The sequence below is a fragment of the Echinops telfairi genome, unplaced genomic scaffold, assembly GCF_000313985.2.
Source record: "Echinops telfairi isolate 266 unplaced genomic scaffold, ASM31398v2 ScPeMD7_23;HRSCAF=83, whole genome shotgun sequence".
NCBI lineage: Eukaryota > Metazoa > Chordata > Mammalia > Afrosoricida > Tenrecidae > Echinops > Echinops telfairi.
In genome coordinates this window covers 22,325,295-22,338,836 of record NW_022103920.1, presented here as the reverse complement: position 1 = coordinate 22,338,836, position 13,542 = coordinate 22,325,295, and the positions used below count along the sequence as shown (strand labels likewise).

General features: G+C 39.1%; 1 protein-coding gene across 1 annotated transcript in view; it reads right to left on the bottom strand.

Moving 5' to 3' along the window:
- Positions 1-13,542, bottom strand: part of SLC13A1 (solute carrier family 13 member 1) — a 101,348-nt gene that overhangs the window by 1,997 nt on the left and 85,809 nt on the right. Inside the window, exons 11-14 of the mRNA XM_004707863.2 lie at positions 10,484-10,590; positions 6,603-6,712; positions 3,986-4,147; positions 2,030-2,167 (exon numbers count right to left, since the gene is read on the bottom strand). Coding sequence (XP_004707920.1) covers positions 2,030-2,167; positions 3,986-4,147; positions 6,603-6,712; positions 10,484-10,590 — 517 coding nt within the window. The remainder of the gene's footprint in view (positions 1-2,029; positions 2,168-3,985; positions 4,148-6,602; positions 6,713-10,483; positions 10,591-13,542) is intronic.

Genomic DNA, 13,542 nt, shown 5'->3' with positions numbered 1-13,542 from the left:
CCCACCTTCCCCTTCCCCTCCTGGTATTGCTACTCTCATTATTGGTCCTGAGGGGTTTATCTGTCCTGCATTCCCTGTGTTTCCAGCTACAGACAAAAGAGTATCTATGCTCAACTGAACGCCATTTAGGTACATCTTAAGAACATACCAGAACAATTCTGATCGAGAAAAAACAAAACGCTGACCCTCCACTTTACCAAGCATGATATCCTTCCCCAGGGACTGCTCTGTCTGGACAGCATGTCCAAAGTATATAAGATGGAGATACATCCTCCTTGCCTTGGGCCTATGCATACCAACTTCTCTGAGTTTTCTTGGCCCTGTGCTGATCTGGTTTGGTTTAGAGATGGTCAATGAGGATGGCAATGATAAAGTACTTCCAAGCCAGTGTTTCCTAGTTTGTATTTGGTAAAGATGTGCATGCGTCATCACGTTTTCATCATCGCAGGCATGTGCTTTTATGTCTAGATCCCAGTACAGAAAGCCAATTCTTAGGAATCCACAGAAGGATGTTGTTATGTACCAGCAGGTCAGCCCTAACTCATCCTGACCCGATGCACAACAGAAGGAAACACGGGTGGGTTGGATACCACCCTCACAATTGTTGCTATGTTTGAGCCCATTGCTGTAGCCCCTGTGTCAACCCATCTCATTGAAACCCTTCCTCTTTTTTTACTGATCAGCTATATCAAGCATAATTTCTTATAAAAGAAATTATTCCTTGGGACCAACCAGTCTCAAGGAATTGGAAATTGAAGAAGTCCCAAATGTCCAACTCTTTCAAGATGCTGTTTTTGTTGAGATGAGGTGCCAGGGAGACCATCCCTGCTCACAGAGACCCTCTGTACAACAGAACAAAACACTGACTGGTCTGCGCCATCCTCACAATTGTTACGTTTGAGCCCATCGTTGAAGCCACTGTGTCCATCCATCTCGTTGAGGCCCTTTCTCTCTTTCGCTGCCCCTCTACTTTACCAACCAAATGACACAGGACTAAGTCTCACTATCCACGCTTCCACGGAGCGCTTTGGCTGTATTTCTTCGAAGGGCTAGTCTTCTCCATTCCTGCCCTCCCACCCGCCCACCCCACCCTGCTGCATTATCCCTGCCATATACATCTTCGCGTGACTGGGTTCTGCAAGGTGCTGTAGTGCCCCACAGAGACTTAAAGAGGTTTGAGGAAATAGCTCACTAGAAATAGCTCACTTTCAGTCCAAAACCTGAAAGGGAAGCAAGGGTAAGTCACGTGCTTGATCAAGAGGTTGTGCTCCACTCCTGGATTTTACCAGTGAGATCACGCCCCCTGCTTCTTGGCTCATGTTGTATGCAGCAGGAAGGCATTGCAGCGAATCTTCTGATGCTGTATCTGTCATCTGGATCCAGGACATTCAATGTTCAGGGATCTTGGATCCAGAGGGCATACACCACTCCTGGCTCTTGCTGTTAATGAGAACCTTCCTCCTGCTTCTCAAAGGGTGGACTGGTGCCATACTGCTATGTTCTGCTGAACATAAGCACTTATCTTTCCTATGCTTTGGTTAGATTGAATCTCGATGTTCACAGGCAAATCTAAGTAATTAGATTGAACTACTTCTTTCCTTCCCCCAGGGCATTACTGATCCAGTTAATATCTTTGAATTTGCAATTGTAAATTCCAATGGTACTTTCCCTCCTAGTTATACTCTCAAAATCAACTCTATGGACAATCACACACTGGACTTATGAAGCAGAACCCCAGTCCTGCTTTCCTGGGTGACCAGTTAGTATAGATCATAGGCTACCAAACTTATTTGGCCCACTACCTCTCTTCAGCAAAATAAGGTTACTCTGTGTACCCATGGCAATGGAAAATATTTGTTTGAGAGCCTATCATATAGAATAAAATGTAGGTATCTGCCTTTGCAGCTCCTTGAATTTTTCCACTGACCCCAAGGGGCAGTAAAATCACCCACTTTGGGAAACACTGGTATATACAAAGAAAGAGAACTCAAGATCACACACACGAATAATGTTTTCTCTGCTCACTCACCATGTCAATAACTTTGAGGTGTCCATATGAATAAACAATAGCATTGGGTGGGTTTGCAACAGGTAGGAGGAACGCAAATGAAGTACACAGAGTAGACGGTATCAAAATATAAAGAGGGTTCACTTGAATGGCTTCAGCCTGTTGGAAAAGATAAAAATGAATCTGAGTAAAATTGAGAGCAGGCACCAAGCATTAAAATGAGTATATTTCCTGTAATGAACTTTCCCAGAATCGTGTTAAACCTTGAAGACATAAAATAATGTCTGTAGAAATACAGTTATATCTTGAAGACTTCTTTCCCAGAAAATACTTTTGTTCTTGTTTATATAGTTATTGACAACAACAACAACAAAAAAGATCCATTGCTATTGAATTTATCCCAACTCAAAGGACCCTGTAGGACAGCATCGAACTGGGTTCCCAAGGCTATAAATCTCTGCGGGGGCAAAAAGCCTCATCTTTTGTCTGTTGTAAGTTATATGCTGTGGACACATATTTAAGAATTATAACCTAATGTTTTAGAAAATTAACCTTCATCCCAAGAACTAAATTGAACAATTGCAACCATTTGTTATTTACTTCTAAGTGGTGTGTGTGTGTAGATACATAGATACATATTCTTGCTGAGTGTGATGAAGTCAGTTCCTTCTCTATAGCAACTCATGTGACAAAATAGAATGTCCCATGGGTTTTCTTGCCCATAATCTTTACAGAAGTAGATTGCCAAGTCCTCTCCCACAGAGTTTCTGGGTTCAAATTGCCAACCTGTGGGTTAATCAGTTTTTCACTGTTGTAAATGCCAAGGCTCCTTATACACATGAATGAAGGAGCTGAAAAAAAATTCATGGAGAAATGAAACTAAAAGATAATGGAAAACATTTCTTCTAAAAAAGTGATCTTTATTAGCATCATTGACATAGTTTATAACATTAATGGAAATTTTTAAATTATTTTCAATTCCAGTTGTCCATTAATTTTTAAAGCCCCTCATGTGTGCATTATGTTATTGTGAAAATTAAATGAAGTTACACATATCCATATGTAAATACGCATATGCAAATACAAGTTCATGAAACAATTTTCACTAACTTTCTATTCTATTTTCCACGAACTTTAAGAAGTGCCGGCTTATGTATCTTCATTTAAATGAGCTTTGGGTGGGAGTGAGGGAGCTTTAAAGCACAGATAAAAATCAAGCCCAAATAAATTTATAGTCAAAGCCATTCTCACAGTTGGTAGCAGAACAGTCCCAAAAGATAATCTTTCTTAATTTAGCATGTTGTTTTCTTATACCAAACTCATCCGATTCCATAAGAAGAATTTTTTACTTAAAGACGTTTCTTGTAATAGCCAGCAAAAGTAAAATTTAAAAAGACAGAAAACATCTAAGTTAGAAAAAAAAAAAGAGAAAGGAACACAATTTTTCTCTGCTTCCAACATCTTTACTTCTTCTCCCTTTTTAAATCTTCCTCAGGCTGGTCGGGAATTGTGTCTAATATATTTAAGCTTGAAACCTGAACTGTAAGCCTAGCTCTTCATTCACTTGTAAATCACTTATACGCAGCACTTGCCGGAAAGCCAGGAATAACCTGCAGCCCAGCGACATATCCGTATTAGAGGTCCAAAGTTGCCAGGAAACCCTGAACCTTAAAGCCTTGCAGGTTCAATGGACCTTGCATGGCCCTCTCATTTTTCTGCAAATGAAAATGCAGTGGGGATCGAGAGTGGATAGTTCACTTATCATTAAGCTGCTTGGACAGGGAAGAAAACTAGTCTTAGAAGTAAAGTTTTCCTAACAAAGAAAAAGGTATCGGTGCCAATAGGAGTAACTTTTAAGTTTTTGTAGGAAGACTCTTGGAGTCACAAAGGACCCCACAATACAATATACGAACCGGCATTTCAAAGCCAATCCCTGCTCTGGATGAATAATGACGGGGCCCACCCCGGGGTACTCACCAATGGAGATAATATTGGGAGAAGGAGAGTTATGGTGGCTGGGTTGCTGGCTACCTCTGTTAAAGATGTAACGATCAAAGAAGTGATCAGAATTATCAGCCACACCGGTAAGGAACCTAAAGGAGATAATTGATTTCCTATCCACTGGGAGAGCCCGGACACCTGAAAAACAAATTTGCAAACTTTGTCATTTGTCAATAGTTTATTTTATCAGGCAAAATTTCAATGCATAAGAAGTATAATTGCCTCTCAAAATTCTTTCTCAATTACTGTCTTAATCTCTCATCGTTTTGGTGGTTTGGTGGCTATGCGTGGCTCTGATAGGCTCACACTGAGTCTTAACTTTGTATGACCAACATGCTTGAAGACATGTGACTAGTTCTCCTGAGCCTTTTCAATTAAATATTAATTTTGTTCAGTGAATACATGGGTGTTTTACCAAAGCACACTGTGCCGAAAAACTATAAAAGCAGCCTTCTGAACCACATCTCCCCACTCCTAAGCAATATTTTTTAACCCTTGTTATCTATTTGCAGCTATGCATGGAGCTTTAAACAGATGGAGGGAAAATGGAATTAAAAGTAATGAAAATATTTTTCATTACTTCTTGAAACATCTTCATAGTTAGGCATTTATAGACAGCCGTCAAAAGTATTCTAATTAGCTATTTTTTAATTTTCAATTTATATATAACTTACTAACTTCCTGTTAAATGAGATAGAGACATGAGGCAAGAATTTGAGAGGAGATTAAAAAATAATGTGGTCAATCCTCCATATTGAATTAGGAGCTGGATTTTGAGAATTGTCTGAAAGAGGAGGTGTTATTCCCCAGGTGAGCATCTGAAAGTGATGACAGTTACAGATTAGGAACTGACAGTGACGACAGGACAGGGAGATCATGTTCAAAGACAAATAGAGACGGGTCGTGAGGTGAAGGGCCGAGCCACTGCTGTCACCCCATTCCTGACTTCAAGGTTTAGCTGGATATTGACTGAACTCATTATAATTTGTACCAAATTCAAATAAATCAATGATCTCTGGATCTTTGGGAAAACAAAACAACAAAACAGCTTCTAAAGGTAGATTTATCCCTGGCTGTATTGTTTCAGCTCATGTTTTCATTTTATTTTTCATAGGGAAGGGATTCTCAGAATTCCACAGAGACCTGATTCTCGGCTTTATGATTTCTATAGCAAATTAGACCTCTCTTCCTGGTTCCCCCGATTCATTGCCTGAAAGAAAATAGTTCATCAGGCTGTCTACTCCTTTCCATTTCCTTCCATTTTGGTGGGTTTCAGGCTTGGCCCATGTTAACAAAACCACAATGAGCATTTGACGTTAGACCCAGTCAGACATTCTGAGGAAGAGAAACCAGCAAAGCTCACCTCAGTGTCAAACTTCCTACTTCTGATGTCCCCACAGTTCAAATCAACAGACATAAGGATGAAAGTTATTTATTCTAAGAAACCAGATCACATTACTGCCGAAATCATAGGAGAGAAAAGTAAAAGTACCATGCTCTTATTTCTCCCGTCTACTTGGTATTCTATGAGGCAGGCCAGCCCTAGGCCCAAGAAGATGTTGTAAATGACACTCAGATTTGAGACAATTTATAGGAATGACAGCTATTACTAAAATTCTATTGCTGAAAGCTCTGTATCCAAAAACTACAACAGAAAATTGGCAGTACAGTTAGGAAGAAAGAACAGAAGAAAGAGAGAAGAGGAGATGCAAAAAGTTGAGATTGTTCCTGATATTGAGGAGTAAAAAATTTAACTTCCTAAAAGCCAAAGGACTAGACACTACACCTTCTTGCCTTCAAGTTTGACCAAGCAGAGGAGGAAATGGAACAGGCATGGATTCTTAAGTGTTTCACAAAAGGGTACAAATTACAGAAACGAGAAGTTTTAAACTTAATTTAAGAGTAAAAAATTTTAAAGAAACTTTTTGAAAAGATATTTTTCTTCCAGCAACTGTACAAATGACCAGGGCAATTACAAAGTATAAGCTGCCCCTTCCCCCTCAGATTGCTGACTTATAGCAACTGGGCAGAGGGGTCACCGAAACAGCCAACTGTATTCCTTGTTGTGCTTCCATTTCTTCCTAAAATGATGTACAACATCAACCATGGTCATGCAAAACGCTCTCTGGATTTTATTCAATAAACATTTAGAAAGTGCCTTTGGTGGGAACATTATATCTCCTTTTCCTTCTTTAATAACAATAAGGCCATTGTATTTTGAAGAGACGTACAGAAGCTGCTCAACTTCATAGAAATCTCAAGAATCATTGTACATATTATCTTTATGTTTGTGTTTTTTCTTAGTAAGCTATTCTTCTAATACAATTTCATGGACTTGGACTTTTAATCTTCTTTGCTTTATTTCTTGTGTCATGCTGGAGCACCATCAAAAATGGTGTTTTATACTTGCAGTCTGTGAAATGTAGTGAACTCTGAACTCAGCTCAGCTGTGTGCTACAGTCACTGATGGCTATTGAAATGAAATCATTAAAATGATAGAATAAAGTTGAATGTGCCTAAATCCTAAGTGTCTCTGCGTTCTTCTTTTGAATAGTCTTGTTAATTATTAAATATCCTAGACACGGAGTATTACCTGACAGCCATCTGCCAGGGCAAACCCTCCACCGACAAGAATGGCTATGTCCCAGGGCATGAATGACTGGAATTCTTTCCAAGTAATCAGTGGAGAGTAATCAAAAGCAACTGCAAAACAAAAGTCCTATAGTTATATATTGTTCAAAATATGACAGCATGCCAAACACCTCCTCCCCCAGCCCCTGACCCCAAATACTAAATCTTACACATAGTTTGTATTAGTCCTATATTGCTTTAAAGAAATGCTATAATCCGGGTAAAATCTCGTGTGTGGTGTTATATAATAAATTTAGATCAATTATAGTCATTTATAACACAGTCACCCTTTCCACTATCCTTTTGCATATGTTCTATGCAAAATTTTGTAATGTTCTACTGGTTCTGACAGCATCGGGGTATTATAATTATTAAACTGAGAAACAACAACCCCCAGCCATTTAATTGATTCTGATTCAAAGTAACCCTATATAGGTTGTATGACTTTACAGGAGCTGAAGGATTATCTTTCTCCGCTAGAGTAGCCAGTGAACATGAATGGCTGACCTTTCCATTTGCAGTCCAATGGCTGTCACACTAGACCACACCCGTAGGGCTCCTTATTATACGTACTACTCACTACGGATTATTTGTTTCCCTTAATGAAAGCAAAGAGACTTGAAACATTTACTGATGAAGATGAAAGTGTACACCTCTCCATAAAGAAAACAGACATCATCACAACTGAACTGATCAGTCACATCATAATTAATGGAGAAAAGATGAAAGTTCCAAGGATCTCACTTTATTTGGGTCCATAATCAATGATGGTGGGTGCAACAGTCAAGAATTCAAATACATTATTTCACTGTGAAATTTGCCACAAAAGTCCTCTTCAAAGAGCAGAAAGGCAAAGATTAAGCCTTGAAGATTAAGAGGAACCTAACCTAGGATATGGTATTTCCCAAACTCGCGGGAGCCTGGGAGAGACAGACAGTGAGTAAGGCGGACTGGAGAAGAATGGATGCATTAGGAGCAGAGGGCTGGCAAAGAAGGAGGAACCCACGCTGAGGAGCCAGAAGAAGAATCGACAAATCTGGGAGAAGTAAACCAGAGTGTTCTTAGGAGAGAGAGGTTGAGACACCATTGTCCAGACTTTGAACACATTTTCAGGAAGGACCAGCCTCTGAGAAGGGACATCATGCATGGTGGAGGGTCTACTAAAATGAGGAAGAAACTCAGTAAGATGGATTGACACCATGGCTGCAATGATGAGCTCAAACCCAGCAAAAATGCTGAGCACGGGGCAGGATTGCAGAGTGGAAAGGCTGCTGTACTGAGAATTGCTGAGTCAAAATGGACTTGACAGCACCTGAAAGCCAACACCAACAACCACGTATTCCGGTCATGAATGGGTATGATAGATTAATCGGGGTTCCAGTTTTTTTAAGTTTCAAGATCAGATGAAATTATTTAAGAATTACTGGTGAGGGGGAAAAAAAAGAATTACTGGTGAGACCCTTAAAACAATCAGTCGTTGACATAAAGATTTCTTTTGGTGCTCAGTTCCTTATCTCTTCACTCTTCTGCTGAGAGAGAATTTTATCTACGAATACCTTAAGTCCACGTAAGAGTTGGGTGCAATGGACAACCTTCTACATGCTGAGATGTCAAGGTCACAAATAAGCCTTTCTTATAACCTTCCAAATAACCACAAGTCTATCCCGAACAACGACTAAACATTTGCCACCACCTTTCTTCTTTGGATTAAGGCCAGATAAACTGTTGAAGCTCACACATTTCTGGGTTGAAATTCTCATTTAAAATTTAACATTATATAGTACTTGTCTTCTTTACACCTCATGTGAACGAGCCTATCAAGGAGAACAACTGTTAAAGAAGGGGAGGAGACAGAAGGGTGGTAGGGCAAAGCTTTTTCTATGGAGAGATATCCAGTTTCAAGGACCAGGGAAGCTAAAACCAAGTTTCAGTTCTTCACTATCTGTCACAGTCAGGTTTTTGTAATGGTCATAATTCTGATGACCTCTTGTAAATATAAATTTATGCATCCCAAAATGTCATTAAAACACATATTATACCACATATTTGTATCGTTCGAATCTTGAGTATAGAATAAAAGGCATTCACTTTTATAGTATGCTGGTATATTTATCCATCTTAGAATTCTGGTACATTAACCATCTGTAGATGATGGTTCAGAGATCTAGGTAGACCAACCCAACTGCATAATCCCAAGTTCTATTCTTGTGAAAACCTCAGATGATTACACAGCACTTATCTCACATTGGCAGAAGAATAGGACCAGCCAAAACATATACAAGGTTAAATATGGATGAATCTCATCTCTAAAAAGTCTGTGCATATATATGTATGTGTGTTTCTGAGGGTACGTGTGAACCACTGTGCATGCTTCTTTGCCCATGTGCTGTAAATACAATAGACTCTCCTACTGAATACCCCTCCCTTCAGTGGCAGCGATAGGTTAGGCATGTGTGACATTGACCACTGTTGATGTGAGGTGTCATCAGATAAGTGCAGGCTTATCTAGCCCTGAGATCAACAGAAGGAAACACTGTCCAGTCTTACACCATACTTAAAGTTGTTGTTGTTCGAGCCCATTGTTGAAGATCCTGCGTCAGTTCTTCTCTTTGAGGATGTTCCTGTTTTTCATTGACATCATACTTGACCAAGGATGATGCCCAATTCCAGGCTCTGGTCGCTCTCAGCAGCATATACAAAGAAGATGAGACCGAGTTCTGCCATATCTGCTCCAATGGAATTTTTTTGGCTGTAGTTCTTCCAAGATAGATTTGTTTGTTATTTTGGCAGTTCGTGGCATATTTGATATTTTCCCACAAAAACCATAATTCAAAGGCATCAATTCTTGCCCCAATGTTCCTTATTTATTCTCCAGCTTCATATATGGAGTGATTGAATACACACGGCTCCCGTCCTCAGTGTGACATTTTTCCTTCTTAATATTTTAAAGAGGGACTTTGAAGAAATTTTCCCAATCATCTGTCATTTGATTTTTTCTTTCTTTCTTTAAAAATGTTTTTATTAGTTAAGGGGAGGTTTATGTTTCAGACCATTATCTTTGTATTCAACAACTTAAACTATTTATCAAATTTCTGAATAGTTTCAATGTCCCATCCACCATATTAAAATTGACTCTATTTTGAAGTGACAGTTCTTCCCTAATCCTACTGTGAGTGTTTTCCAAACGGTGGGCCATGTCTCTGGCATTCTGTCAAAAGCTGTTCTGCGGCTATTCTGCAGGGTGTCGTGGCTACTCCTTCAGAAGTGGACTATCTCTCCCTTCCTCACAGTCTTTATTAATCTGGACTTTTTGCACTGACGTTTGTCCCCCACAGGTGGCCCTGCTGGTATTGAAAATACCGATGGCATAGTTTTCAGATTCATAGTAATGCACACGTCACCGCAGTTTGACAAATTGAGAGACTCATGGTTGTCAGGACCACCATGATGCTGTAAATGGTCTTTCCCTTGGGATTCTTAATCATTTGAGTCCTCATTATTTACTGCCAAGGCTCATCACAAGATAATGATTTCTGAGTTCTTGTTCCTATGTCTCATTATGGAGGGAAAGGATGATTATCACAGGCCAAGCAGGACCACCTGTGGCAAAGCCCTAACCGTGCAGCATAAAGGGATCAAATCGCCACTTCTGCAAAGAGGATCCACCCCCCTTGCGGGTGCAGAATAGGCTCTGGCTGGAGAGGAGCTGCCTGTCAAAAGGGCTCTGACAGGCCACAGGGTGTGTCTGCAACCCATTGCTCCTGTTCTGAGTGCTAATGGAAACCAATAGGGCAAATTTTGCCCTTCTGTCAAATTCATTCAGAATTATAAATTATACTTAACCAGTTTCTCCTGTGGGTTTAGTTTTAGTTAGTCTCTTGGCTGGGATAATAAAGAATAGGAGTCCTATAAGTAAGGCAACCGTTGAATCAGTAGCAAAATTTGGATACCTGGAGAAGAAAAAAATGAATGCATTAAAAAGAAGCATAAAGAGTTCATATGAATGTAGCATCAATGTAGTATGTTGCTAATACAGTGGGACTCCAGATCTCAACACTAATCCATTCTAGAAGGAGTGTCGAGATGTGAAGTAGTCGAGTTCTGAATCAATTTTTCCCATAAGAGATACATCAAAATGGATTAGTCCATTCTTGACCAACAAGTTTTTACCCTAACTTTGCCTTTTTATACAAAACATGACACAGAAATTTCAAAGTAACTAAGTCCAGAGTTAAATAATACAATTTAAATAAGAAACAACATTTAAAAGGTTATTAACAACCACAGAACGGCCCATACCTTGAGATTGACAAAGATCTGGATCTGTGGACAGGGACGTGGGGAGGAGGTATATATGGAGAGAGAGTCATTGTTTGGAAGGGGAATCCCCTTCCATAAAATCAACTGATAACTGCTTTTCGGGAGTTTTTTTTACCTTCTTTGCCTTTTTTTTTTCACTACGACCTGGCTGGCTTTCTCTAAAAAACCAAAAGCCTGTCTAATGTGGTCTGCTGTTGACGTTCCCTTACATTATCATCCACATATCGATAACACAATAACAACAATATCAACAGCAATATCGCTATCATAAACAATATCGATAACCAGTTCCTTATCATGATGCTTCTTTTCAAAAAACTCTTTCTTAGGACCCATTTTAAAAAATTTAAAACAGTAAAAAAAGCCACAAAAACTAAGAAAATTGTATCAAAACGCTTGGAACACAACCGCAAAAGGTTTAAACAACGTGTACTAACAATGCCAACTTATTCCAAGTGACTGAAACATGAACTGCTTTTGTTTACAAGAGTCATGTGTGTCAGGTCGGTTGCGATGTTGTGTTTGAGCTCAGATGGAAAATTTTCTCGACATTTCGCATCAAAATCTGATTATGTTGAGTACTGATGCGGCCGAGTACCAGGGTTCTAGTGTACATAAGTAGTTGTAGAGGGATAGCTCATTTGCTTTGGAAACCTTCTCTAAAATCTACTGATTTCCACCAAAATTCCAAATTGAAAATCTCAGAATTACGTCTTTGTACATTTCTCCTTATTTTCAATATCACATATACACATGCTGCTACACTAGGTCAACTTGGCAAACTTCCCTTTGGGGTAATCTTATTGATCTATTACAGCCCCCTTTAAGTCAATTGCTTTTTAAACATTAAATTCGTAGAGTTGGGGATGGAGAAATTACTAGACAAGCCAAAGCCCTAGGTACTTGATGTGTAACACCCTCCTGTCTATGGAATCGTGGCTGGGCGTTTCTACAGACTCTGCAGTGTTTCTTGAAAACATTCTGAAATGAATGTTACAGACTCTGAAAGTTCTTGAAAACTCTTGCATAAGTTGTCAAAAAGAATTGATCTGTTATCTTAAATGCAACACCTGTCCCTGCAGTGACAGGCCTGCCACCATGTCATACAAATGATATCAGCCCGTTTCCATCTTTACACCCTATGCAACTCAATCAAGAATGTTAATTGCCGGAATAGTTTGGAAATGTTCCTTAGTGATCACTGAATAAATTAGGAGTGATTCTGGAACAGATGGGATCTGAGAACCAGCAGACCATTCTAGCAAAGAAAACAAATTCCCAGAATCCTCAAGGCTAGCATGCACCTGGAGAGAAGATGTAAGTGAAATGGGCAAACATGATTATTGCCGCATCTTAAAAGTCAGTGATCTTAACTAAGGCATCTTTCCAGCATGCAATGAAACGTGCACCACCCTGAAGATTCCTTCCTCATCGTCGGGCAATGTGTACACACTGCAGAAGCTCTGTGTTCTCGTCATTCACGCGAAAACTCTTAATAATCAAAGAAATACATTGGATTTCTCAGTCTGACCATTTTTAAAGCAGTCTCACTTTCTTAAAGGTAGAATCATTTTCTTGGCTAAGTAAAAAAGCTACTTTGCCACCCTTTATTCTATGAGCCTGACCATTATTGATACTTTTACTGTTACTTATTTCCTGGTTTTTACATCTAATTTTAGATTGGATGTTTTTCCCAGATTTGGTCCGGCATCATGTAACCTGATTTGTTTTATATGAAAAGACATATTGAATTCAGTCCAGGTTTAAGCAGATGGACTGAAAACATTAGGTGGTAGCTATAAATCTTGATACTTCATTCTAGTTCTGGAAATTCTGCACACATAAATCTCTACACAACAAATATATGTTACAGAATATATACCTTAAATAAAATCAAGTTGTCTATATGGAAATAATTTATTTCCTGAATACTTCCTAAATTATTTATTATTATTTGTTTATTATCACATAAACTATATGGATATCTAAGTAACACAAGATATTAACCTTATCCAAATTTTATTTACTTTGGGCTTGCAAATTCCATTTCTATTTTAAATTAGATCCTCTGTTCCTTTTCCTGTTTTTTCCTCAGAATTATAAGTAACATGAGCGCCTGCCCATAGCAAGATAACACTGTTTTCCTACTACAAACAAAATATCTCTTGAATCAAATGTCCATCCCATATGGAACAGAAATTAGAAACTGATTATATTGAATTGCCTACTGGGGATTCCCTTGGTTTTATTAAATTATCGTCTGATGTATTTTAGTTCTTATCTGCTGGTCCTTAAAAAACCGCTCTTCTTAGCTTACTTACCTAAGTGGTAGGACTGCAATGGGGGGGGGAAAGGAGGCATTATTTTTATGTTGGTGTAACTCATAGTAAAGAGCCCTGGTGGTGCTGTCAGCTTGAACTGCAAGGCCAGTGGTTCAAACCCACCAGCTACTCCGTGGGAGAAAGATGAGTCTGTCTGCTACTGTAACGGTAGCCTCAGAAACCCTGTGCAAGGCTGTTATCAGCTACAATCAATTTGATGGCAGTGGATAAGGTCTTATTACAAAATTACAAAGCACGAGT